This window comes from Melanerpes formicivorus, unplaced genomic scaffold (assembly GCF_026170545.1).
Source record: "Melanerpes formicivorus ecotype bairdi unplaced genomic scaffold, bMelFor1.0.p_v2 SCAF_13, whole genome shotgun sequence".
Classification (NCBI taxonomy): Eukaryota; Metazoa; Chordata; class Aves; order Piciformes; family Picidae; genus Melanerpes; species Melanerpes formicivorus.
The window spans coordinates 361678-389480 of record NW_027142365.1 but is presented as its reverse complement, the minus strand read 5'-3'; the positions used below and the strand labels follow the sequence as shown (position 1 = coordinate 389480).

The following is a 27803-nucleotide window of genomic DNA, read 5'->3' as shown; positions in this document are numbered from 1 at the left end:
GCGGAGTGTTGCCTGTTCCGAGCTGCCACCACATCAGCACAGGATCAGGAAACAGGCTGTGTGCTGCCAGACCAGCCTACAAGGATGGTCTTCAAACAGATTCAGCAGCAGATGTGGAATCATTCTGGATTGAGCCTGCTTCACTGTGCTCCCACTTGACAAAAGAGAACAGATAAATAGCATGCACAACCTGCCGCATTGTCTGTATCTGACTGATGTGCTTCCAGTTATGTTCCAGATGGTCAGTGTGTGGCAGCTTCTTTCACCAGAAGTGACTTTTCTTGGCTACCATGTGTTTTGCATTTAGTTTTCTCAGGTGCATCTTGTCCCAGACCCATAGAAGAGAAGGTAGCAAACTTCTATGTATAGAATAGAATATAGTTCTGGTAGTAATTACAAGACTTGCACAAACCAAAGTAATTAGCCAGAACATGTCACTGATGTCTTTTAGACACGATAAATGACTGTTTGCAGACTTGGGAGGTAGACAACTGCATATGCAGGGGAAAGGCAGAGAAGCTCTTCTCTGGGGATGTGCCCCTTCTCTGGGGATCTGCCTGGATGCTTTGCAGCAGGCTGGTGTGAGCTGTGTGAGGCACACACCTGCAAAGCACCAGACCTGTGCTGCTTTTCTGTGAATAAAGCCAAGTGAAGGAAGCAGGAGGAGGGTTTGGGAATGCGGGACCTGCTGCCATTTCTATTATGACATTTCACATCCCTCTTACCTTCAAGGGAATGCTCCTGTTCAGTCTGTGTGCCTTCTGTGTAAATTGGAAACCTCACTGACTTTCCCCATGCCTGTGCGGGGAACAGGCAGGTTGCTGAAGTAACAGCTCTTGGTTAAACAGAGCCTTGCTCTTGGGAAGCAGAGCTGCTGCTTTTCCCATACTGCAGCACTACTCAGGGCGCACTGCACGGCTCAAAGGGCTCGTTTGTTTCTGGGGCATGTTCTGCTGAGGCTGATGTCTCCACAGTGAGGAGTGCTGCTGCAGTCCCTCTGTGTCCTGGTGCATTCCTGGCCTTGCAGCACTGGATGAGCACTGTGGCCCTGGCTGCCCTGCAGACCAGCCTGCATCGAAGGCCTGGCTTGCTCCTGTCTGAATGCCAGCTTGAAACCTCTCTCTCCTTCCAGATGTCCACACAGAAGCAGTTCAGGCAGCCCTTGCTAAACATAAAGAAAGGAAAATGGCAGTCCCCATGCCCTCAAAACGACGTTCATTGGTGGTCCAAACATCAATGGATGCCTACACACCTCCAGGTGAGCATCTTTGTGTGTTTTATGAGAACTGATCACACATTTCTTTGTGCTGCTATGAATTAGCAATCCACCTGCAGAGATGGTAATGGAAACAGCATTTTAAGCAGACTGAGCATAACCTCAAGGTCTGTTTGAGGAGAAGGTGAACTGAGTGGTTGGGAAGCCAGCTGGGGCAATTCACATGGTTGCTTTGCCCTTGGGGGTACCTCAGCTTGCCTTGGGCCTTTTGGTCTAATGAGGACCTAACTATGGCCAGCTTTTCATAGTTTCTGAGGCTCAAAATGTCTGGTTTATTCCCTAGCACTCTGATGGAATGTTGTCTTTATAATTAGTTGTGCCATTCCTCTTAAAAGGTATCTGCTCTTTTACCTACCAAACTGTGAAAAGCACCTCCTGCATGCTCACCGGTGCTGAATCCAGCTGGCACTCACTGAGGAGGGGATTACTGCAACTGGAAGAGTTTTTCACAGGCTGTGTGGATGAGCCTGGGAAAGTATTTTGGGTCTTCAGTATTGTTAAACATGGCTGGAGATCTTGAGAAGGTTCTCAAACCACATTATAAAGGCAGACTGTTTAATTATCCTGATTTTTGTACAGTAATCCATAAGCCATGGGCTTGGAGACAGAAAGCTCTCTCAGTGTACAGTTAGCAGCTGACTTTGTTTCAGGGCTTTCAGTATTACAGACTTTAAAAATTCTGTTTGCTTACCTTCATGAGCTTTTCTTCATAGCAGTTCTCTTCAGGTCTGTAATATGAATGTACCTTACTTCTGTTAAGAAAATCCCAGAGCACTGCATGTTAACAGGCTGTTTTTAATTACTAGATACTTCTTCTGGTTCAGAAGATGAAGGCTCCGTACAAGGTGACTCCCAAGGAACTCCCACCTCAAGTCAGGGGAGCATAAACATGGAACACTGGATCAGTCAAGCGATCCATGGCTCTACCACGTCAACCACTTCTTCCTCCTCAACACAAAGTGGAGGCAGTGGTGCTGCACACAGACTAGCTGACGTTATGGCTCAAACACACATAGGTTAGTACGCAGACGTTGTGGACGGTTGAACATTGATTTTGTCCTTCACGTTCAGCTGATGCTGCTGTATGAAATCTTATAAAAGTCTTCCCTGTGCTTTTTTAAACTTCCTTTTCTCTGTTGCATAGATTATGTGGAGAGATGGTTCTGGAACAGTATTCTGCATCCCTTCTTTTTTGCTCTGAGCATAGCTTGATGTGGTACCTGTATTTTCAGAGAAGTAATCCTCTCACCATGGTCTGGAATTGCTGAATTGCAGTCAGGGGAAGAATTTCTATTGTATTCTTAAATTCGTACTAAATTAATAGCTTAGAGGCTTGTTTTAGAAACATATACACTTCTGATCACATTAATCATTGCATTTGGTTATTTTCTCTGACTTCATCTTGAAATGCTAGAGGAAATTATAGCATCGAGAATTAAATTTATCCAGACTCTAGAAGGTTGCATTACTCACGCACCAAATCTTAATGCGTCTTTAAAAATAGCTCCTTTATAATGTGACATTTCAGTAATTTTAAATCTGGCACAGTAAGTCTTCTTTTATACTCACTGAGTTTGTGGTAAATAATACAACATTTATAGAGCTAAATGCAAACGACAGTGTTCGGCAGAAGGGGAAGAACGCTGCTGCTTTTACTTGCTTTATTTTGCCTTGTTGTTACTGGCTGGAAAGATCTCTCCTTTGAAGGAAGCAGTTAAGTTACCTCAGTGTATACATATTTTTATTTGTTCTGATAAGGAGATACCTTAAATTGCGTCTCCAGTCGGACAATAGTGGTAAGGCAGCAACTGTAAAGGTCATTTGGGTACAAAACACAAGTGATAACCAGCACATCGAGACTGATCTTAAGGGTACCATCAGTCATGGTTGCCAAGAGCACTGGAAATGTAAGAGAAGCTGCAAAGATGGTAACTATGTGTTTCTTCATGGATGAGCTGCTTTCTGTAAGAATTTGCAATTAAATGTCTCTTTTGTTTCTTTTCAATCCGAGGAGGTGGATTTTGCATTTAAATGCATGCTAAGAGGTGATAGATTTGAAGCATTCCCACATATAGCCTTGCTCTTTCAGAGGCGGTGTGCCAGTGATCGTAGATGAATAATCCTCTCTGGTAGGAGAGAAGAGTAATCCAGCTCCAGAGCACACACTGCTTATCTGACTCTAGTTTTCTGTGAGGAGTTAAAGATCTCAAAGTTTTTATCCTATATCTGCATTTGTTTCTTTTACATGCTTCAGATATATTCCCATTTGAAAATCAAAGGTGTCTATCCAAACTGGGGCTACATAGATTTTTGATAAAGTAAATATAAAGCCTGAGGCATGAATGATAGTTCTGCAATAACCCTAGAATTCTTACACTGTCTGAAGGGGAATGTTAACTTAAAATACAGGGGACCAGTGTAAAAGACTCTGTCATCAGTACAGGAGAGACCAGCTGGTGGGAAAAGCCTCTGGGTTTGCTTTCTCTGACAACCAGAAGAGCCGTCTTGCTTGAGAGCAAAAGCTTCATTTTTTGTAGTATTGCAGGGATGCTTTTGGACTTCCCAGACACTTCTCAAATACACATTGTTTTATGTGTGCTTCCAACCTCCCAGCTCTTTACTTCCCCTCAGACATGGCACTGTCAGAGCACACACTCTACAACTAGGCTCTGCATTGTTGGTTCTTTCTGGTTTTCATGGAGTGAGGTGAATTATCACTGCAGTGGTAGAAATGAGGAGAGCCTTAACTAGAAACAGCTGTTCTGTCTGTGATCTTCTAATGCAGGAATATTGGAAGAGATGGGAAGAGGAGGTGGCTCAAATGTGTATGTTTGATGGATGCAATGCTTTGAAGTCACGTCAGCTGTCACAATTTCTATGTTTTAGGCAATAATGTGTGAGAATCATTATTCTTAACTCAACCTGAGCCAGAGCTTAAAGTTACCTGACATAAGACCAAGCAGCTCTACACAGACTGTAGCCATAGCCTGAGCCTGTGTTGGCCATTCTATACAAAAAAGGGCCCATTTCACTAACATAACAATTATCTTTTTTTTAGAAGTCATTCAGACCAGATTTTTCTGTATGACTTTCATTTCTCCAAGCCTGACTCTGAGAAGTGAACCAACTGAGGATTTGTAAATCTAATGGATGAAACTTAACAGCTGTAGATACTGCCACGATAAGACATCTGCTAAGCAGATACTGTGAAGGAGCAGGGCAAGATAAACCTTAGTGTCCTGCTAGATGAGGATTTTTCTTAATGGAAATGTAAAAGACAGATGGACAGCCTGGGTGCTAAAACCCCAATCTTTGGCCAGCCAGTGGTGATCACCTTGGGAAGAGTTTCTTTTAGTTAATTTCAGGTGCCAGTTCAAAAAGAAACCCTTGTAGAGAAGCGCAAGAAGCTTCTGATGTCATTTGTCTCTAGCTGGCACCATGTGTTACAAAGAAGTATTTGGTTTCCTGTGTGTAGGTCTGAGGGGGAAGCATCCCTGCTCTGTGTCGCTTGTGCTCACATTTCTCCTTCCCCACACATTAAAGAAAATGAATCTGTGCTAAATCTTGAAAGCAGATACATGAACTCCAACTCAGTTTGCCTTGGACAGCCTGACAGCTGGAAATACTTCACTGGAAAGAAGTAAACTATTACAGCTAGCTTTAAAAATACTTGCTCATGTTACTAATAGCTGCCAAAGTGCAGTTATTTTCTTAGTCATGATCTGCTTTCCTGTGTGCATGGCAAAACTGCATTATCACTAACGAAAGCAAAAGACAATCATCAGCATTTTTAATTGACTTGGTTACTGGGTAATGCAATCATGGTCTATAAAAAGCACATGCCACTTAGCAAGAAAGGGCAAAAACTGTGCCAAGTCCAAAATAGCTGACAATGACAAATCCTCTAAAGTGAAGACATTATTCAGGCATCAGTTTACAGCCCAGTGTGAGGTCTTTGTTTCAGTAAGATCACAATGGATGTGATCAGACCCGAAAGGCTCAGCTGGGTATGTGGAGGATGCAAGATGGTTTAGTGTTGCACAATAAAAGCCACCTCAACTAGGTATAGAGTTTTGAGTGCCAAGAGTTTTGAGTTCCTTGTGTTGCTCACAATTATGAACATTCCATAGCAACTATAGGCAGTGAGAGCCTCTTCATTTTTCATGACAATTGTCCTTCAAATGAGGAATATGCAAACCAGGCACCTGATGTAGCATCGTGTTCCTGCAAGTGTAACCATAAACATTAGCTGGCTGTTTTGATGGGGCACAAATTTGGGAATGAATGCACAAGAATTACAGTGATCCAAAGTTCAGGACTCATTAAAATATTTTACAATTATATTTGAGGTAAAATTTTCTGTAGAAGTTGATGTTATAACAAGGTTACAGCACCAGAATGCATCTTGGAAATAGCATCAGAACAAGATGAAGCTTTTGCAGACTTTGTGCAGTTTTTTAAGACACTTACCCCAATGTAAAAGGGAGTGAATTCCTCTTACTGCAGCAGTAACAGAGTGAAGACTGCCTTCTTTTGTAACTCACAGTCTGCTTGGGGTCATTTCTGTCAATGGAGGAAGAAGTTGTTTTCTCGTGGTATTTGTCTCTCCAACAGCTCCAAACTTCAGAAGAGTTATGAGGTGACCCCTGAAAACAGTGCAACTACATAGGTCATACAGCCTCGGAGTGGAGGCACGGGAAAAGAAGCGGTGGTAGCATGCTGAGTTACCAGGCTGTGAAAGACAGCCATTAGTTCTGGGAAGTTGTCTAGCAGTGCTGGCATGAGTCAGACCACCTTGTTGTGTTTGCCTTCTGGAAGGCAAGTCCTTATGATGCATAAGATTGGAAATAGCTCTGGCTAAACAGAGCAGACAGGCAAGTGTCCATGCAGAATGCAAAGTTCATGTTTCTTTGCATTTTATTTCTTTTCCCTGGATTCCAACCCTGCTGTGAGAGTGATTGCCCATTGGAATGGGCTGCTCGGGGAGGTGGTGGAGTCACCGTCATTGGAGGTGTTCAGGAGGAGACTTGATGGGGTGCTTGGTGCCGTGGGTTAGTTGTTTAGGTGGGTTGGATTGGTTGATGTGTTGGATGTGATGATCTTGAAGGTCTCTTCCAACCTGGTTTATTCTATGTATTCTATGGTTTATTTTTTTTGCCAACAGGCAAACAAATTCCTTCCTTAACTAAAATGAGTATAAGTGATTGATATGAGCAAGTGATTGATAGCTGTTGTATTCTTTCTTTGGAGAACAATCAATGCAATAATCTATCAGAAGTGTATTTGTCTGGGGCTGTTCAAGAGCTCTTACCGTATAAAATGAAATGTCAAGTGGAGAACAACCTAACTGTATAATTTTTAGCCTGTTTGTGTAATTGCAGGCATGCAAGGCCTGTGTTAATCAGGGGAAACTTTATTTGTTAAAATCATGCTGCACATTTTAGCTGCATGCATTCATTTCATGAACTGGCTTTTATACTTGTCCAGATGTTGGTGCTTTTCCCCTTTGCTTTTCTGCCCATCAGCACCAGAGGTACATGGTTAAACTTTTATACTTGTTTTTCACAGAAAATCATTCTGCCCCTCCAGATGTTACCACTTACACCTCAGAACACTCAATACAAGTAGAAAGACCACAAGGATCAACGGCACGGGTGGCACCAAAGTATGGAAATGCTGAGCTTATGGAGACTGGTGATGGTATGTCACAAAGCAAAACTGGGCTCTTTTCAACTGCTGTCACTTTGCTTTAGTGGTTACTGCATGCATCTGCTTCTGGGCACTTAGAACGTGGCCCAGGCTGCAGCATCTTTACAGTCCTGAGAGGTATAAATGGAGAGAAATATTTCTGAATTAAGCAGAGCTGATTCCCTGGAGAACTTGTTTGGCAAAAGCAATCAACATATCTCATCAGATCTGCTTTTCTCATGCTGCCTGCTTACAGTTCATCTGTTTCATTAAATAGCAGAGCAATGTGCTAGGATGGCTTGAAAAATGACATGCCTGAAGTTTTATTTTCTGAGGGGGTTTCTTCTTAAAAAAACCCATTATTTGCAAACCCTTTCTTACTTATTGCTCCTCTTCCCTGAAACTCATTGAACAGTATTTCAGCAAGGTGCAGAATTGTGACCAAGTGTACCACATCTAAACTTACCAGCTTTGGCTCTAAATAAATGTTTCAACAGAGCATTGGAGTCAACCTTATGGAAGGGTAGGAAGTTGAAATGCAATGCAGTGCAATGCAGTGGCAGAAAGCTGTTAGTTCAGGAACAGGACTTTGCACTTCACTAGGGAAGAGGAAGGAGGAGGTGATTGTTTGGCTTATAAAAGTGCCACTTGCCCTACACTGCTGTTCAGGATGATGTTTCTCACAGTGCTGTACGGGCAAGCACACACTCCCTTTGGAGAGTGCTAGCTGGTGGGATTGGCTGTGGGGAGCCACTTGGCTGTTCAGAGAGCACAGGGTAATGCTGAAGTAATACAAAGATGTGGTGTGGTGGCTTGAAGTTCCCCCCCCCAAACATCAAACGTGCCAGAACAACTCAGCTAGAAGCAAATGGAGCTGTATTTACAAGCAGAATCTACACTCTGCAATGGCATGCAAGGAATGTGTACAAAACATACAGGATTTACAATATTTACAGCTGTTTACAATTAATAAACAGCACAAAACCTCCCTGGCCAAGGACCAGGGAAAGCTACTAGCTTCTCCCTCCCTGCCTCCCCCTTACCCCCCTGTACAAAAGGGACAAGAGAAAGGTGTAGAGAAGTTAGATTTAGGCCAGGCCAGCCAAAAGCACATAGGTTATCTCTCCCAAGTGAAGGAAAAACCTCCAGAGATCAGAAGAGAAGAGAAAAGGGAAGAATTGTTATGGTACAGCTCAGCTTATTCTAGATATTTACCCAATGAATTTGTTTAGAATAATCTTTTCTTATCCTTTTCACACCCAAGAGTGATTTATTTATATTTTTTCTGCTTTTCTGCCTGAAATCTGTAACTAAATTTTAAAGGCATAGCCTAAAACCACCACATGTGGGCAGATGTCTAGAACAGTGTAATAAGTGATAAGGCAGAGCCTGTGACCCGCACTCCTTTTGCTGAGCTGCAGACTAGTTAGACAGTGTTGGTCTGCCCAGTGACCATGGGGAGTGCCGGTGCCTGTTTTCTCACTGAGCATTGCCAGTGCAGCCTGGGAGAGTTCCCTAAGGTTGCTGATGTTTGCTCTAGGGCAGGTGTTTCCCTGTTCCTCTCTGGCCAGCCATGCAAAGTCCCTGTGACATTGTTGTACTGCTTTTGTTTGCACTAGGCACTATTGTTCCTTTTTGCTGAAATATTCTTAATGCTGAATACTTGAGTCACAGAATGGCATGAAACTGTAGTTGTGGTGGCCTTGAAGTGCTGGACTTTCTTTTACCCCACTTAACATCTGGTGGTGTTCAGCACAGCACTGATGTCTGCACTGATCCCTGTCCTGCAGGAGTACCGGTGAGCAGCAGAGTGTCAGCAAAGATCCAGCAGCTGGTCAACACGCTAAAACGGCCCAAACGACCACCGCTGAGAGAGTTCTTTGTAGATGACTTTGAGGAGTTGTTAGAAGGTAAAAGGACTTTTCCAAAAGGTTTGGGGATCTCTTGTTAAATTGCTGTAAAATGTTTGTCTCAGGTATTGACTTCCTAGAAAGCTAAGTAAGCCCTAAAGTACTAAAAAACATCAGCATTCAGTGGCATCTGCTCATGGTGAGCTTGGACGTAGAGCCAGAGAATCAAAAGTCTCTTTTGTGTGCTCAGCTCCTGGTTCTGCTTGCAAAGAAACGACAGAAGAGAGTGGAGGGAAGCTTTGCTTTGCAAGAGTCAGCTGTGGGTTACAGCCATTGCTTCTGAGCACCAATACGAGAAAAACTGAGCGAGGGAGCATGTTAAAGGTTTTATACATCCTTTGTGTAGAGACAAGGATAAAGTCTGTAAATGGACTTCATAAGGAGGCCAGTGCTTGGAGAGTCAAGACTTGCCACGAAGTGGAGAACCTAGTAGTCTTCATGGTTGTTTGTAAGAAAGCAGTGTAAGAGAACATGGCTTGGATCAGTCTGTTACTGATGGCTGACTGAAAAAATATACTTTATTTGTTCTCCAGTTTCTCTCATTACCACTTTTGTGCCAGGAAAATGTGTTCTTCATCTCTCTTTAGGAGTAAAAAAAAAGTTGTTTATTTCAGAGATGAATATGTGCATGCTGCCTCAGTGTTTCCTTTGCCTGTGTGTAGAGCTAGGGTAAGGATAAGCACGTGCATTCCTGAGGTGCTTCAGCTGCTTCATCTCTGTTAAGAGTTCAAAGTTAACTACTCTGTTGGAATTCTCTGCTGCTTCTCAATACCTTCTAACAGGTTGCTGTTTCAGGATATCTTGCAAAGTCATTCATTCTCTTGGTTACACAGTGTACACAAGGTATAGAATTTACATGGTAACTGTGTATCTTTTCATAATCACAAGTTCAACAGCCAGACCCAAACCAGCCAAAGCCAGAAGGAGCTCAGATGTTGGCTATGCGTGGGGAGCAGTTAGGTGTGGTTACAAACTGGCCGCCGTCTCTGGAAGCAGCTCTGCAGCGCTGGGGAACCATCTCACCCAAAGCTCCCTGCCTCACCACTATGGACACCAATGGGAAACCACTCTACATCCTCACTTATGGTGAGCACTCTCCAGTCTTCTTCTGCATTTATATGTTGCATACAGTGTGTGTGGTGAATGCATAAATATACAGTGAAGAAGGCCCTCTGATGCATCTGTTGCATGTCTCAGTAAAGACAGTTCTGAAGCTCTTGGTGACTGAGCATGAATTGCTGAGGTATGATTTATTTCACTAAGAGGAAAAGAGCTGAGTAGATACACCCATGGGCTCACAGATTATAAATTAAAACCACCTTTTAGAAATAGAAACACATCCCAGGACCGATTTTCCTGAAGATTAACATCTAAATCCATCCCCCTGGATATTCCCCAGGCTTTGTTCTGCAAAAGCAGAAGAGTTCAAAGATAGCAATTCCGTGTTTGCAGAACATTTGTGTCATCTACTGAATGCCCTAAATGAATTGGACAGGAAAGGAAATGAAGACGGTAGTGGGAATCAGACCGTATTTTGAACATGGGACTGTGTCCGGAGAGTCTGATGGTATGTCCTGCTTTGCCTGAAGGGCTGTAGGCTGAGCAGATCAACCTGAGGAACTCATCCACATGACTTGCAGAGCCACCTGACCCGCTTCTCTGTTCTCAGCTAACCTTTCCAAACACCTCTTCTGAACTGCTGAAATCATGAGAAAAATGGGACTGAAACTCATGGTTTTGATGCATTAATTTGGGTATGGTATTTGCTATTGCCTTTCAGTAGTTTCCTGAGGTTGGGAAAATACCAGGGGGTTTATTTCCTTTTTTTTCCTGCTTCCTTTTGTAGCTAAAAGAAATCACAAACCATAAGAGATTTGGTGAGTTCTTCTCTGCTAGCTGGATTTTGTGCTGATGTTTTTCTCCGTGGGAAATACCCACTCCCTGGGCCACAGCAGTTTTCGTGACTTAAGGACACCTCTTTTTGAAATGCCCATTAACATTGCAGCCACCTGCCATGTCACTGGAGACTTTGTGAATGATTTTGCTGTAGTTAATCCACGTTTTCTGTCTAGAATATTTTCCAGCCATTGTGATCATGGCATTTTTTCAAGCTGAACATTAATAGGCAATAAACCTTGAACTCAGCACAGACACTTGTATTCATCATTTTTTGGCCCTGTTCATAGTATAGCCACTGGCCCCTGTGGTAAAAAACTTGTGTGAGGTTAGTTGACTCACAGTCCCACCACACGGGACCAACATGTCCTTCCATCTCCTGTTCTGCGTGACTGAGACCTCACAATACCACCATCAAGGATTTTCAGTAGCCTCTGAGTTTGTATCCTAGCTATCTTCAGGTTGTCTGCCAACTGAAGGAAACCTTGGTACTAGGATTTTTCCATATCATTACCATTTTGACAAATACTCAGCAGTTTCAGTCTTTGGTTACCAGTGTGGGCACTGTGCATCTCTTCTTGACTATTTTGCATTGGTTGACTGTTTTTTCTTTGGTTTCTTCTCACAGCCTCTTGTGTCTCTTCATGGGAATCTTCTTCATTCATCTTCTTACTTTACAGTTAAGAGGAGGATCCCACATGATCTCTCTTGATCCCTACTGTTTTCACACACAGCATCTTGATCTCCAGTCTCTTGTTTGTGCATGGATGAATCTTCTTTCCATCTTTCCAAACTGGTATGCCAGGGATGTCTCAGTAGTTGCCAGCGAGGTCATCATAGCCCATCTTAGTACACCCTTAACACAAAGCATCTTCAGCTCCTCTTTTCTGGATCATTGTGGAGAGTATTGTCTTCCTACCCATCGCTCAGGCTCTAACTTGGGAGTCATACATGACCCATCCATTTCATTAGTTTTGTGCAGCTGTTCTGAGTCCAGATCTTGCAGGTTATTCTCACACTGCTGTGGAGAGAAGAAATGAAGAGTTGGACCTTAGAGAGTTTTTATTTCCAAGCAAGTTTTTGAAGCAGTTTGCCTTAGTTCACAGTATCACAGTATAACTAAGGTTGGAAGAGACCTCGAGGATCATCGAGTCCAACCTATCAGCACACACCCCATGCCTAGACCATGGCACCAAGTGCCACGTCCAATCTCCCCTTGAACGCCTCCAGGGTCGATGACTCAACCACCTCCCTGGGCAACCGGTTCCAATGACGAATGACTCGCTCGGTGAAGAACTTCCTCCTCACCTTGAGTCTAAACCTCCCCTGGCGCAGCTTGAGACTGTGTGCCCTTGTTCTGGTGCTGGTTGCCTGGGAGAAGAGACCAACCCCCTCCTGGCCACAACCACCCCTCAGGTAGTTGTAGAGGGCAATGAGGTCACCCCTGAGCCTCCTCTTCTCCAGGCTAAACAATCCCAGCTCCCTCAGCCTCTCCTCATAGGGCTGTGTTCAAGGCCTCACCCCAGCCTTGTTGCCCTTCTGTGGACACCTTCAAGTGTCTCGATGTCCTTCTTAAACTGAGGGGCCCAGAACTGGACACAGTACTCAAGGTGCAGCCTAACCAGAGCAGAGTACAGGGGCACTATGACCTCCCTGCTCCTGCTGGCCACACTATTCCTAATGCAGGCCAGGATGCCATTGGCCTTCTTGGCCACCTGGGCACACTGCTGGCTCATATTCAGGCAGCTGTCGATCAGCACCCCCAGGTCCCTCTCTGTTTGGCAGCTCTCAGCCACTCCGACCCCAGCCTATAGCTCTGCGTGGGATTGCCGTAGCCAAAGTGCAGCACTCGGCACTTGGACTTGTTGAATGCCATCCCATTGGACTCTGCCCATCTGTCCAGTCGGTCGAGGTCCCTCTGCAGAGCCTTTCTGCCCTCTAACTGACTAACATCTGCCCCTAACTTTGTGTCATCTGCAAACTTGCTGATGACTGACTCGACCCCCTCATCCAGATCATCAGTGAAGATGTTGAAGAGGACAGGGCCCAGCACTGATCCCTGGGGGACGCCACTGGTGACTGGCCTCCAGCTGGATGTGGCACCGTTCACTACCACTCTCTGGGCCCGGCCCTCCAGCCAATTCCTAACCCAGCACAGAGTGTAGTGGTCCAAGCCACGAGCTGACAGCTTAGCCAGCAGTTTGCTGTGGGGGACGGTGTCAAAGGCCTTGCTGAAGTCCAGGTAGACCACATCCACAGCCTCCCCACATCCACCAGATGGGTCACCTGATCATAGAAGGAGATCAGGTTGGAGAGGCAGGACCTGCCCCTCCTACATGCATGTTGGCTGGACCTGAGCCCTTGGACATCCTTGAAGTTCTTGAAGTTGTTCTCAGTGCCCCAGCTGTAATCCTTATTTAATTTGCTTGACATTCTTAAAGCCTTTCTAGTGAATGAAACACTCTGAATATTACTTATTTCTCAAACATTTTGTTCCTCTGGGAACTCAGTTAAGTGGAGAACAACTTAGTGAAGTTATTCACAATCCCCTTATAAATCAAATCATTGAATATGCATAAATTGAAATGTCTGAGATATGGGAAGCAAAGATGTCTCTATCAGGTTTTGTGTAAGTCTGAACTCTGACTAGAAGACTAATATGTGCTTTGAGGAAACGAGGACAATTTCTGACTCGGTGTTAATCAGAGTAGTCAGACTTCTGCTTTTGCTACTGCTGGTGTGAGTAATGGAGCTTTTAGTGGTTCCTTAGAGGAGAAATGTGCATAGAGAACAATTAAATCCCATGTAGCATTTATTCTATCACAGTTACTTTTCTTACTGAAAATGCTAAGAATCAGAAAGGCAGAAGAAAAAGTACAAAGCTGAAAATAATTTGAGAATGAGCAAGTTTTGATCTTTCTAATTGTAGCCTTTTCTATTATTATTATTCCAAATGAATTGCCCCCTAGCAAAAAACTACTCAATGCAACTGTAAGCATTTTGAAGCCCAAGTCATGCCACCTCAGCAAAGGTGATGTAGCTTATACTGGAGAGATGGCTGAAACTTCACAACAGACCAGAAATAGCCAAGCAAGCTGTGACGTACCTGGCATGCAAGCTGTGACGTACCTGGCATACAACCTGGCCCCCACGTGCCAGGATTTTCACAATTATTAGGAGGAGGGAGGTGGAATCAAGACTCTTCCCAACAAGTAGCTGCATAAGCAGACTGTCTTTATCTCTGAGACAACTCAGTGCTTGCAGAGGTATAGATGGTCATGGCTCAAGTCTCTAGATGAGTGTCAATGCTATGATTGTTCTATACTTTAAGCCTTTATTTCTTTAGTAAAAAGACAGAAAATTACTTAAAAAATCTCTGATCACGCACTGCAAGAGCAAGGTCACCTCCCTTCTGAGTATGTCTGGAGTCTTTCACTCTCTGCAGAACTTTTCCTTGGACTATCCTTTTCCTTCCAAAAGAGAAGAACTTCATTTGTAAGGAGTTTATGAATAAAGGGTTAGCAGAGCAGCAACTCTTACTGTACAAAGTGGAAAAAGCATCCTGTTACCAAGCATTAGGAAGCTTGCCATTTACACCAGTTTTGTTTCTGTAATATAAGAAATGTCATAATACTGGGAAAATTAATATTTGACAAAATCATTTACAGTTCAACTTTGGCTGTCGTGCTGTGCATGGAGATTGGTAAGCAACCACTGGTTTGGCTGTGCTGAGTTAGTGCTGTGTGGTGCTGAAAGGCATCCTGAGGATCAGGAAACTGTGGTTTGTTTTCTCTCTCTTTTCTTCCTGATACTGCTTTTCTCCTGTAACCTTCTTTACATTCAACACAGGGATGTAGTCTTACAGATTTGCAAAGGAACAGGAAGGGGATTTACTTCAGTGCTGTGTGGAAAGCATCTCATTTTTCTTGCCTTAGCCTTCTAGTGTGGTTTGTAAGGCCTGGTGGTTTCCTTTACCCATACCAGGTAGATCTGGCTATTAACTTACTCTGGCTTGCTAAATTTTAGTTGGTGAAGTATGCAGCACAAGAAGAGGGCCTTGCCCCACACAGGTGTTAGCAGTGTTTGGCACAGCTGCTTCTCATCGAATCCTGCCCAGAATATCCACATGCACGACGGCTGCCAGATCTAGCTCCGACTCAGAGGACAGCCACACTTGCTGGTGCTTGCTGGGCAGGGGGAATGCTCAGCTTGCTTTCCAAGTATGTGAAGAGCTTTAAAGGCCTTCCTGCATAAACCTGGTGCTAGGGTGTGGAAATCTGGCAGCAGTGCTTGGTGCAAGCAACAGAAATGGCTCAGGAAGAGGTGATCATCTCTAGAAAAAGATGATGTATTGCAGGAAATAAGTTAAACAAGAACAGATGCAGAGAAAAGCTCCATTTCTTACTATCTTGTGGAATCATACAAAATCTTGGAAAGCAGCCTGAAAGCTGTTTGATGATTGGTGGGGACAAGGTTATCATTTGTGGCAGTGGCAAGGTGTGTCAGCTGGATGTTGTTGGACTTTTGTTTTACAAAATCAGCACTTCCCAGTCTGCTCAGAGTGCAGGCAGGGCTGAGGACACTGAGCTGAGCCATGGGCTGCTCTGCTCACTATGCCATAAGACTATTGCTTGAGTTTCCTGCATCTGCCCTCCTGTCTTCGAGCCACCTTAGCAGAGTGCCAGGGGCAGTGTGTTTATCTCTGTCCCAGTGCTTCATTGCACCCTGGCTGAGGGCAACAGGACATATCTGCAGCAGCTCCAAACGGCCACATTGACCTGGAGCCCCTGTAGTGAAGAGGCTTTACCCCACACAAGGATTGTCCCAGCAGCTCTAAGCCGTGGATGAAGCACAGCTGGGCTCTTCACCAAGGCTTCCCTCTCCCACTGCGCACATGTGTCACCATGTGGAGGTCACACAGAGGGGCAACCGTCTATACTTTTTGTGAAGCTGAAAAAAAATCTGGATAATAAAAGAGCATAATGAAAAATTGTATTTGAAGGCCTCATTGTGTAAAACTTCACTAGAAATTACCCTTTTAGATGTTCTTAGTCTCCGAGGGCACTTGGCTTCTGCGTTTGCTGACATCACTCGGGAGGAATGGCTGTGTGCACACCTTGGTACTTTTAAAAGTGTTTAATGTGAATGTACCCTAGGTTGTAAAGAAAATACTGAAAGATGGTGCACTTAATAGATGAAAAACCAGCGTGGATGTGTCACAAATGCAAACTTAAGACTTGTAACAGATTTAATCTCTGTAGTTCAGACAGAACTTTTTTGCAGCAGCCCTTTGTGCCTCTCTGAAAAGTAATTAAAAATTCAGTGTTTATTTTGAGTTGAAAGTGTTTGGTGTAAAGATGGTTCTTTCTTGCAGTTTAGAACCTTTGCCAGGCTTTTGATTTCCATTCTCCAGCCTTCTGTATCATTGCTAATTGCTCTTCTAAGTTTGTTGCCACTGAAACTTTAATGTTGGAAACCTTTAAGGAGAGCATTTGCTTTCTGAAGGGATCCTTCTGTTTATCCTACTCACTTGTCAAGTGTTGACTGTAGCAGCATCTTTCCATCAAATGCAGGTAGCTCTGCCATAGTGGTGGGAAGATTAATCCTGCTGATGTAGTCCTGTACCTGTGCTGAGTTTCCAGCAGCACAGCATTGGAATATGTTTATTTCTTAGCATCAACCAGCTCAGCTTGCAAGTACTGGAGTAATTTTAAATCAGTTAAAGACTTTGGAAAACATAGTTTGATGCTAAGAAGTTTTCTTAAGAAGTAATTGTGTGTAGTGCTTACTTGGTAAGAAGCAGCAGTGACCCTTGCAGTTTTCCTGAAGGGGAGGAAGGAAGATCTCACCTTCCCATCACAAGTTCTATTTACATCAGATTGGCACTTGAAATCATCCAGTGGTGTTGCATTTTATAACCAGGATGTGGAGGAACTGGTGATAACTTCTTGTCTTGGTTATAAATAGCCATGCTGCAGGCTTAAGAGCCTGACCTTCTGAGTCCACAGGTGGTCTGCTGTCAGAACCTGTTACCCCTTCAGTTATCAGCAGGCATGAACTGAAGATTTGTTACTGTCAGACTGAGCACTGCTTAAAGCCAGCACCTGGGGGCCGGCCCAGAACAAGGGCTGTTGTGCTCCATGGTGTTCAAATGGAAGGCACAAGGTCTCTGAATAAAGACCGTTTGCAAGAGCTGGGGTAGTTGGAAGCTGCTGATCACTGGAGGGGTTGCTGAAAGGCATGTGTCCTGGCCAGCAGGCTCTTGATGAGGTAATCTTCCTCTAAAGAATACTGGGAGGAGGTCTTGCTAAGGATTAGCTAAATGCAGAGCTGGAGGGATGAGGCAGGGGAGAAAAGGGACAGAAAAAAGGAAGGGAAGCTGGGGCAAGTGAAATGAAACAGAGAGAATGGGGAGTGTGGGAGCAGGTGAGGAGAAAAAGACAGATTAAATGGAAGAAGGCCTGGAGTTATACATGAAGCACAGCCCTATGGATGTCAGAGGGTCCCTGCTGCTTCAGTGTGCCCCTCTGAAAGCGGGGGAGAGGGGGTGTCTGTTTGTTGGCATTTTTGTCTCTGCCTCTGCTTTTCGGGGCTCTTTTCCTTTTTCTCTGGGTAGCTGGGGGTGAGAGAAGTGACAAAGTGACACCAGGAAGTCTGAGTACTACCCTCAGACATCAGGCTGGCAGAAGGGCAACTTCTCCAGCTTGCTGCAGCTAAGGGTGTTAGGATGATTCTGGACTTGATGTTCCAGATCCAGTTCTCTCCAAAGTAAGGAACTTCTAGCATAAAGAAAACTATTCTTACTTGAAGAAATAAAAACAAGTTCACAGAAAGCTTCTGATCAGTATTTGAATATTTCCACCAGTCAGAGTAGTGGTGTCATGTTCAGTTGGAAAGCTAATACAATTGCTCTACTCTTTTTTCAGTGCTCAGGTATTCTTTCTCTTTAATAATCTTGTAAAACAAAAGAGGAATTCTAATTTCAAATATTTTATGTTAATAGGCAAACTTTGGACCAGAAGTATGAAAGTTGCATACAATATACTGCATAAATTAGGCACAAAACAAGAGCCAATGGTACGACCTGGAGACAGGGTAAGTATCTCCATGGTTTTTGCTTACTATTCATTCATAGCCCCCATTGACAGAGACAGAATGAAATATTTGGGGTTCTCAGAAAAAAATAAGGAAGTGAAATGTTGGAAGGGTGAAATCTGCCTTGTACTCAGAAATAGACTGATTGTTTGAACAGATGATTTGAATTGCATAATAAATCATGGAATCATAGAATACCAGGTTGGAAAGGACCTTGAATGTCATCTGGTCCAGCCTGTAGACAAGATGGCCCAGCCCCCTGATCAGAAGATTCTTAAAGGTGTCCAAAATTCAAGAGATTTTTGGATATAGAACAGCAGTCAGTTTAGCAAAAGCTTGCTTATGGAGCCTGGAGGTGTCATGTGGGCAGAAAAACCTTACTCACTAATCACTTGGTAGTTCTTGAGGCGGTAGAAATGAGAGAAGCATTGTGGGAGACAAAGACAAGTACAGTAAGCACATTTTGTAGCCAGTTAAACAAAGAGATTACAATGACTGGCAGCACGGAGTATGTTTCTGTTCCTGCCTCCTGAATTGGATGCAGCTACTGCTAGAGGCTGAATCCAGGTGAGTGGGTCTGTAGGTTAAATCCACAGAGAGGGTTACAGAGATAACACCTGAAGCCGTTAAATGAAGTCCAGAACATCCTGTGTTTTGATAGTGAGGTTCTTACAAACCTACCCCTCCATCTTTCAAGGCTGGCTGAGCCTGCTGCCCCTTTTCTCTGCCGGAGCCTCTATAGAATTTTGCACGGGTCCCATCCCAGGTTGTCTTTAGCTGAGGAATGTATATTCCAGAACTAGCTTTTCAGAAATACAGGTTTTAGGTCTGCCTTAGTGCTTAGAGCTGTGAGTTTGGGATTCCTCCCCCCGGGACTGATACCAATTCTAAAACCGTTGCTTCACTTGGTCCCCTTGTGCCACATGTGAGAAATATGTCTGTGGTACACATTTCGTAGGGCTCCAGAAATGGAAGCATGCAGTAATGTTTCCCAGAAGAAAAAAAATTAATGAAGAATGAAACCTAATAGTCCTTCCTATGTTTCTTTTGTAAAATAAATCTTAAAGAATTTAGCTAACATATCTCTAGATCCTTCATCTAAATTGCTTCCTTCAATGGCATTCAGCCAGGAGTAGGATCCGAAGAATCATTTGCTTGACTTACAAGTATGGCTCTGAGCAACAGTGGAAGCAGCAATTGTTCAAGTGTACATAGCCAGGCAATCCACCCAGGAAGCTCCAAAAAGGAGTAAAGTTCACACGGGGCAATGTGCACCTTTCCCTATCTGTTGTGTGCTAACTTCCCATCTTTGTATTCATTTACTGCAGCAGGCATCTCCTGACCCTGGGAAAGCAGATTGTGTTGGTGATCAACATGACAGCATAAGTCTGAGTAATCTGAATTGGTCACAGATGCACTTTGGGTTAGGTAACATCAAGCAAACTATTTAATTAGAATGTAAAATTCTATTAATTCCATTTACTTGGTTATTTAACATCTGTAAAGCAATCAGGAAATTGAGAACTAGATGAAAGGTGTTGTCAGTGTGGGAAACAATGCAGCATGAAAATACTCAAGTACGTCCCGAGCGAAAGGGTTGACAAAGGCAGCAGCAATCAGAGTAGATTCCTGTTCATTCCTCATTTGCCTTTCATGAAGGGTTTGAATAGTTAGCAGAGAAATGTCTCTCTCCGGCATGGAAACTCCAATTCCTGGTGTCTGAAGCCCAGGGTAAGCCATGTTTCACCCTGCTCTTGTTTCAGGTGACACTTGTGTTTCCCAACAACGACCCTGCTGCTTTCATGGTAGCGTTCTACGGCTGCCTGCTTGCGGAAGTTGTCCCCGTCCCTATCGAAGTGCCGCTTACAAGAAAGGTAGGGAAATGAATTTATTCTCTATACAGCATTTAAAAACTTATGGCAGAACAAAGCCCAGCTGAGCATAGCTTGTGAGTACACTTTTGTGGTTAACTAGCTCTGAACCTGAGTGCTGTGTGGAGAGGTATAAATAGTTGCTTCTTTGCTGTGGAAAATCTGAAGATGTGCCTGCAAATTCAGCAAGTGCAAGTCCAATTGGAAGAAGAGAAGAAAGCTTCCCAGAACAACTCTGCTGGTCCTAGATGGATTGTCCCTCAAAGCGTTCTGGTGTTGGCCACTGACAAAGAATCATTGGCAACAACTGTTTATTTCCACCTGTCCCTGCAATCCAAGCTGTCTTATGATGCCACTGGTGCTGGATGTGCTACTTCAAAGCACTTGTGGAAGTGCCTCCTCCCATGTCTGTATGTGCATATGTGTCCTGAAGCCTCTTGTCACCACGATCATCTCTGCCAAGGGTGGCACTTGAACGAATTACATCTGGGAATTCTTGCCACAGAAGATTTGTTCCTCGAGAAACCTGACTGCTGCTAACCAACAGCTGATAGATCCAGGGTTGTTTTAGCAGTTCCAGGCAGAACAAGTGCCTGGAAGTGGTGATGGAAAGGGCTTAGTGCTGTAGGTGAGCCACAGCTGGGAAGCTTGCACTGATGCTGCTGACCTTGCTTTTTTTTATCTCAGGATGCATGCCCTGAAGGCTGTAGCCACAGCAAAATGTATTTATTCATTACAAGGCCTTTTTGTCATAGCCCTTTCAGTTCACTATGGCTGGCCACAGTGCCTGTTGTAAGGTTTTCCCAAATACTCTTTTATATAACCCCCTTTTTTTTAGCTAGCACTAATAATGCCTTCTTTTAACTACTTGGTCTGGAGTTGTGCACTCAAAATGTTTTCTTTAATCTTTACAAGCTTTCTTTGTTAAATCTTTAGGAGAATGTCAAGGAAACCATGAGCTGTTTCCAGGCAAAGGGCTGGAAAAATGTGTTGCTCTGCTCACATTTTCAGTTCTTAGGGTCCTTTTCTTGGGAATGTTCTGGTGTCACAGCACCCTGGAGCAGCAGCTCAAGTCTTTGTTTCCTGGACAGGTACCCTGCCTTTCAAATGAATAGCTGTAGATACAAGTTTGTAAGCCCTCATAAAGGCTTGAAGGTTTTCACATCTCACACAGCAATTTATCAGCTGAAAATACCTGGAGATTTCTTCCTAACTGAGTGTGTTTCAACCTTCTTCATCTCTGATAAGCTGAGCTGATACCATTTCTCCTTTATGCTCACACACGTCCTTGCCAACATCCGTGGTGGGCCCTTGCCATGGTGAAACCAGATGCTGGCAGGGGAGAGGAGGGCTGGTAGGTAGAGGAAAGGGCAGTCTGCTGAACTGGTGAAGTAGTAGAGAGAGATGGAGGACAGGGAGTGGGTCAGATAACAAAAGGGCACAATCCAGCTGAGCAGACAGGAGGGTCACTAAGCAGGTGGAGGGACAGTGGCAGCTGAGGCAAAGAGGAGAGAAGTGCCCCAGTTTAACTGGTTAAGACTAAAGGAAAAGTACAAGTGAACTAGAAAGAAAGAAACTAGAAAGAATGGGACCTCAACAAGTCTGCCTGCTTTGGGGAACAGAGTGATGTTACTTCATTTGTGAGATACTGTGTTTGAGAGCACTGAAAGGTGGACACGGCTGAGGAACAGAGATAATGATTTCAGTACAAACGCAGTGGGTCTGTGTCAGGCTGTCACCTGGCTTTCACACATGAGTGCAGTGCCCTAAGACAGTCTAAGGCAGTTGCCTAACCTGGGTGCATGATTTCAGCATGAACCAGAGAGCTCACATGTGGCAAGAAAATCCAGGAGCACACTCGTGTGTGTGTGTGTGTTAAATGTCAGAGAGAGTGCTCACAGGGGTGAGTCTGCTTTCATTATTCAACACAGAGGCAGCCTGGCTTTGAGGGATAAAAAATACAATAGTATGCCTCCCAGTTTGATGGCATTTTAAAGTACATGGAGAGGTGTAAATTTGATTAATTTTTGAACATCTGGTACCACATCCATCCAGCAAACTGTAAAATCCAGCTGTCCCACTAAGTATTCTTACCTTAACTTGCCTGAACCTCTTGGGTGGTGGGTTTTCTTATTTAATGTTAAAATGAGTGGGTATATGTTGATGTATCAATGTAGGCTTACCCATGCACGAAGCTGACAGATAGCTGCAGTCCTGGACAGCTGAACAATTGCCAAGGTCGTTCCATAATGTTTAAGTATCGAATTAATAAAACAATAACAGAGATGTCTGTGGTCTAGTTAGAAAGGCAACATGATCTCTGATCTATAAATAAAGCTAGGCAGTCTCACAGCATATACTGTTGCAAATACTTTTGCATTTATTTATATGGAATGGGAACTGGAGTGGAAAGAATGAGATGAAAATCGTATTCTGAGTAGTCCCAGAAGGAATACCTCTGCCTGGTCAAATGGCAGCAGATTGCTTCTGGCATCCGTGGGAAGATGTCATTCGTGTCACCACACAATGGCCTAAACTGTTCTTTTATGCTTTCCCATTATTTGTTCCCCTTTCTACAGGCTTCAGTGCATTCTGGCAGTGGCCATTTTTTAGTTTAATTTTTGGAAGACAGAGATGTGAATTTAAAAATAGGCCAAAAATTATATTCAAGCTCCTACAGACTTAACAGAATAATGAGGTGATACAGGAAGAGCTATTTCAGGAAGTTATATTAAAGTTTTGGATTAGCAGCATTAATACTGCTCTAATTTTTCATAAAGAAGAGTTTTTTCCAGGCTCTCTGCAATTGTTTTTTGTGCCTGGCAGTTTAAAACTGAGCAGTAATGTTTGCAGCCAGATAGTCTTTTGGCTTGTGTATCGCTCTGCAGCATCTATGGCCACATGGAAATCAAGGCCCCTGGGTTTTCTGTGTGTTCTCTTCCCTTTGTAGCATGACTGTTATTTTGTAAAGACTTTGGCAGGGCCTTTTTCTAGATCATGATTAAATGAGGATCCATCTCCCCTTGCTTTTTGCCTTTGCACCGACAGAATCCCTAGAAGGAGTTGTCCTTCCTCCATGACCTTCAGGAGACCAGTCTGATGGCGTCTGGGTGGACTGGGTAGGTACCCAGCAGCCATGCAGCATTCTCCGCTTCAGTTTTATTCCCAGAGTGCTTCCTGGGGGTCAGCAAAACCCTGGGCCCTGGCATTGGTCTCAGCATGTCTTTGGCTGTTTAGACTTGGGAAATCAGCTCTAAAATTAAAACCTGCTATCTCAGGCTCTTTATTCCAGAAGCAGCAGTCAGGGGCTCCACAGTCACTGCAGTGACAGAGCAAACAGCATCTTTTGTTTCTTCTTCTTCTTCCCCTGCAGTAATGGCACCGCAATGCCTGTATCAGGGACTTTGTTTTTCAGCACAGTGTCACTCTCTCCACGTGTTTTGTGTTTCCCAGCCACTAGCACGCAGTGTGCTGTATGCAGCAGCTCTTCTTCAGAGCTGCCACTTCTGGTCATCTTGTCAGAAGTTGGAGCATCACAAATTGTGTGAGATGATGTGAACTGCAGGCTGTACATCACAGACTGTGCCATCAAAGTAGAGGAGAGGGAGTTTTCAGCATGTCAAGTTCTGTTTCAAATTGTGATTTATTATTTTCCTTACGAGAGGATTTTAAAATGTGTTGTTCAAATCTTTTGCTTTCTGTTTCTTAGGTTAATGCTTTTTTCATGTGATGAATGCCATGAAAATTATTACTCTGCTCTGATACAGTCAGGGGAGCTAATCAGTTGTAATCTGAAAATAACTTTTTTGTCCTCCAAGTACATTCTGTTCAATCAGATGCTGTGAGCATGTGAAGAAAAGCAATTCCTCACAGATCTTTATGGCCTCTTAGCATAGGCAGTGAGTATTTGTAGCAGGGGATGCGATGCAATCTTGTAACAATCTCTGTCTCACTTAAAGCGCCATTTCCTGCCCTGTTGGGTTTAATGCCGCGTGTGCTTGCAGCAAGCAGCTCTGGGCCACTCCAGACACTGTGCCTGAGTTTTGTTCTGTCCCAGCAGATGTTTGGTAAGGTAAGAGCAGGCAGAGCTCAAATCAGCATCGTAACACAAAATGAGATCAGTTCAGGCTCCGATGCTTCACCACAGAACTCCCTTTGAAGGCAGTCTGGGATCTGCAAGTGGACAGGAGTACCCTTCATCAGAGCAGCGTCTGCACAGGCTGCCTCCTCCTTCCTTCCTTATTAGAGAAGGACATGCACTCTCACTCACTGAGAAGGGGTCGTCATTGCTTTCCTTCCCACACACCCTCTCACAAAGCATTATCAAATGATGTTAACAGCAGGCTGAAATGCAACCACACGTGGGTTTTTTTATCCTGACAGTGAATTATCACTCTCTGCAGCAGGAAGACAATTTGCCTCCAGGTACTGATGAAAACCTTTAGGGAACCTTTAATAAAAGTCTTTAGAGAACCTTGAATGGCTATCTACAGGAGAGAGGACTTCCAGATCACTCATCTGAAAGATTGATCTCTCCAGCTGTGTGCGGCCATAGTCTAAAGCTATAGAGACCTCATTTTTCATACCTCAGTGAGTGCTGTGCCTTCAAGAAACATAAAATGATAGTTCCAAAGTCATGAGCTGAGCTCAAACCTCATAGCACAACACCTCAGCTCTGTCTTTTGCCTTCCACCTGCATTACAAGACATTTCAATCTGTGGATTGTGAAGGCTTTGACAATGAGCATCAGTGGCGAGTCTCTCCCCATATGCAGCTGGGACTGTGCTGGTTGAGTTGTTTCAGCTGGTCTCCTGCAACTTCATGAGGGTTTTTGTGACCTCACAAAATAAAGTGTTTGTGGCAGGTGGGGGGGTGTTTGCCAAAGTAGCAGATTAGCATAAACTGCTAAAATAGAAAACAACACTGCTGACAAAACAGTGTGTCCGGGAAATCTCTTCCCTTTGCAGGCAGGAGAGGGGTTTTAACTAAGGGGAGGGGATGGCAGTTTTGGAATTATGTTTTGGCAGCAGATGATCTGGTTTCTTCTCTACTTAGAAAAGCATTCCTCAGCGTTGCAGGCATTCTCTTTACATTGCTCAGAAGCCAAGAGCTTATCTCTGAACTCCGAAGTAATCAACATCTTGAAAGTCTACTGGCTTTGTCCTGGTCCAGGAAGCTTTGTCTGCTTCACACAAATAACTGCATTTTCTACTCAAACTGAACTTGTCAGACTTGGAAGTCTTCCCCAAGGTCCTCACTGCTCTAGGCTTGTCATGCTGAGTTATGAGGAACAGCACAGAGTATCTTGCTTATGTGCATGAGTGCAGGGAAGGTTGCAGGGTGTCTGTGGGATGTATAAAACTCTCAGCTTGAGGTGCTTTCAGGTCTTCCATCTCCTGGCTGTCAGTCCAGTAGCTCACCACCACTTAGTAGTTAGAAACCATTGCTTCTGTGGTTCCAGGTATCACAGGGACACCTGCGTCGGGCGGGGAGTGTCGACTCTTTCCTCACATCTCTGTTCTCTGCAGTACTTTTGGCTTCTAAGTCAGGGTGAAGCCACGAGAAGCAGGCAGGAGGTGGTGATAATTGCTTAGGAGATGTGAGACTGGAAGTGGGAATGATGGACACAGACTAGCAGACTGCTTTGCTGTGTTGATACTGTGAGATCCTCAGCTCACTGTTGAGCACAGGGCTTTACTCAGCTGAAGAGACTAGTGGGCAGATGTAAGGGTCGCGAAAGAATCATGAGAAGACATACATCAAGCTGGCATAATGCTGTAGAAGCACAGCATCTCTTAAAGAACAGCGATGGCCTAGTCTTGCAAATCATTACATGGCTTCTTGGCTTCAGTGCCTGTACCCCCTTGATGCTTCCCTAAACTGTAATCTGCTTTCTCTAATGGGCACTTGGCTCTCTGTAGTGCTCCTGAAGTGTGTCTGTGACTACTCAGTGAAATGGTTATTGACAGATCAGGTTAGATCAGCCCAAATAGGAACACTGTCACCACTGTTTGCCCATCAGAATGTCCTAAGGGTTGAAAGCTTTCCCCAGGAGGAAGCATCTATACCCAGCATTATCTCCTAGAGCTGGCACACAATCAAGAATGACTGGGATTGGCAGAGGACTCAGAAGGTTGTCTGCTCAAGCAGGACTACCTGGAGCAGATTGCCCAGGAGTGTGTCTAGGTGGCTTTTGACTATATCCAAGGGTAGAGACTCAAAAACATATGCGGGCAACTTGTGCCAGTCACCCTCACAGTAAAAAACCTGTTTCCTGATGTTCAAAAGGAATCTTCTGTTGCAGTTTGTGCCTATGTCCTCTGGTCCTGTCCCTGGGCACCACTGGAAAGAGCCTGGCTTGGTCTTCTTTACACTCTTCCTTCAGATGTTTGTCTACTTGAGGCTGAGCAGTCCCCACTCCTAGTCTTTCCTCACAGGAAAGATGATCCAGTCCTTTAATTATCATAGCAGCTCTTTGCTGCACTTTCTCCAGTAGCTCCATGTCTTGTACCTGGAAGCCCAGAACTGGATTCAGCACTTGAGATGTGCCTCATTAGTGCTGAGTAGAGGGAAATAATCACCCCCCTCAGCCTGCTGTCAATATTTGCCTGATGCAGCCCAGGATACCATTTGCTTTTTTTGTACAAGGGACATGGCTGGCTCATTTTGAACTTGGTGTCTACCAGGACACTCAGGTCCTTCACTACAAAGCTGCTTTCCAGCCAGTCAGCACCCAGCTCATGCTGGTGCATGGCCTTGCCATCGCTGAACTCTGGGAGATCCGTGTCAGATCCCCTGGGATGGCACAGCCTTCCAGCCTCCCAGCCACTCCTCCTTTGTGAAGAGCTGTGAGAGCAGGCACCATCCGGCGGCGCTGGCTGGCTGTGTGATGGATGTGGCTGCAAACAAGAGGGTATCTCAGTGGTGGAATTTCCTTTGGGATGCACAGACAAGTTTTGCTAATCAGCTAAGGTGCTTAGAGGAAGGGGACTGTTTTCCTCTCAAGATAATGCACCAAAGGACAAAAACATTTTCAGCTTGCAGTCACGTCAGCTATATGTTCATTTTGTCATCTCTTAGGATGCAGGAAGCCAGCAGATAGGCTTTTTGCTTGGGAGCTGTGGAGTTACTGTGGCCTTGACTAGTGATGCCTGCCATAAAGGACTGCCGAAGAGCCCCACCGGGGAGATCCCACAGTTTAAAGGTGAGCACAGGTGTCAGGGGGCATTGCACTGCTCTGGGTGTAGTGAGTGAGGATCAGGCCCATTAAGAAACACTTGCTACAGGAGCAGCTGTGGCATGCAGCTGCCACTGTTGCGTGTGCCGCTGGCTGGTGGATGTCGTTGCTTCCACCTCATGGCTGCTGAGCAGTGTGAATGCTCCTAGTCTGATCCCCTGCTGGCTCTGTGGCACCGCTGACATCAGCTGTGGCCACCAGTGAGATTGAGCCAACAGACTTTGGACTGTACTAGCTGAGAAGTATTGGTACAGTTCAGCCCCATAGCTGACTGGTAGGGGCAGTAGCCTCTGACAGGAGAGTGGCAGCAAACCATTGGGGTCCATAACAGCTTAGAGCCCAGTCAGGAGTTGTCTGAGAAGGTCACGACAGCCACGTTAAGAAAGCAACTCTGGACAATCTCTCCCATGCAGTACTGAAGCTTAAGAGAAGCATCTTTAGGTAGTGGTGACTCTCTGGTGGAGAGGAGCTTTGTCTTATCCAGTAGAAGCTCCACAAAAGCTGTCTGTTCTTTGTACCTCAGGCTGGCCAAAGCTGCTGTGGTTTGTCACAGAGTCTAAACACCTCTCCAAGCCGCCTCGTGACTGGTTCCCACACATCAAGGATGCAAACAACGACACAGCTTACATTGAGGTAAGTTAATGAAGATGCATCTTCTCCTCAAGTCATTGCAGATGGCACTTCTGGGTTAGGTAAACATCATCATTCATTCACTAGTCACAGAGGCAAACAGCACCCTGGGTTAGCCTTTTACTAAGTGCCATTGTCTAACAAATGATACTGGGCTTGATTTCAGAAAAATCAATGAAATGGTAAATTGCCTTTGGGGG

At 44.5% G+C, this 27803-nt stretch overlaps 1 protein-coding gene across 5 annotated transcripts in view; it reads left to right on the top strand.

The window, feature by feature from the left end:
- Positions 1 to 27803, top strand: part of DIP2C (disco interacting protein 2 homolog C) — a 223146-nt gene that overhangs the window by 145141 nt on the left and 50202 nt on the right. For 4 of the 5 annotated variants that reach the window (XM_068145742.1, XM_068145740.1, XM_068145744.1 and 1 more), the window contains 9 exons: positions 1133 to 1258; positions 2083 to 2292; positions 6845 to 6976; positions 8755 to 8874; positions 9763 to 9960; positions 17774 to 17865; positions 19629 to 19739; positions 26817 to 26940; positions 27497 to 27606. In XM_068145742.1, coding sequence (XP_068001843.1) covers positions 1133 to 1258; positions 2083 to 2292; positions 6845 to 6976; positions 8755 to 8874; positions 9763 to 9960; positions 17774 to 17865; positions 19629 to 19739; positions 26817 to 26940; positions 27497 to 27606 — 1223 coding nt within the window. The remainder of the gene's footprint in view (positions 1 to 1132; positions 1259 to 2082; positions 2293 to 6844; positions 6977 to 8754; positions 8875 to 9762; positions 9961 to 17773; positions 17866 to 19628; positions 19740 to 26816; positions 26941 to 27496; positions 27607 to 27803) is intronic. The other variant, XM_068145741.1, reaches the window with a different exon arrangement.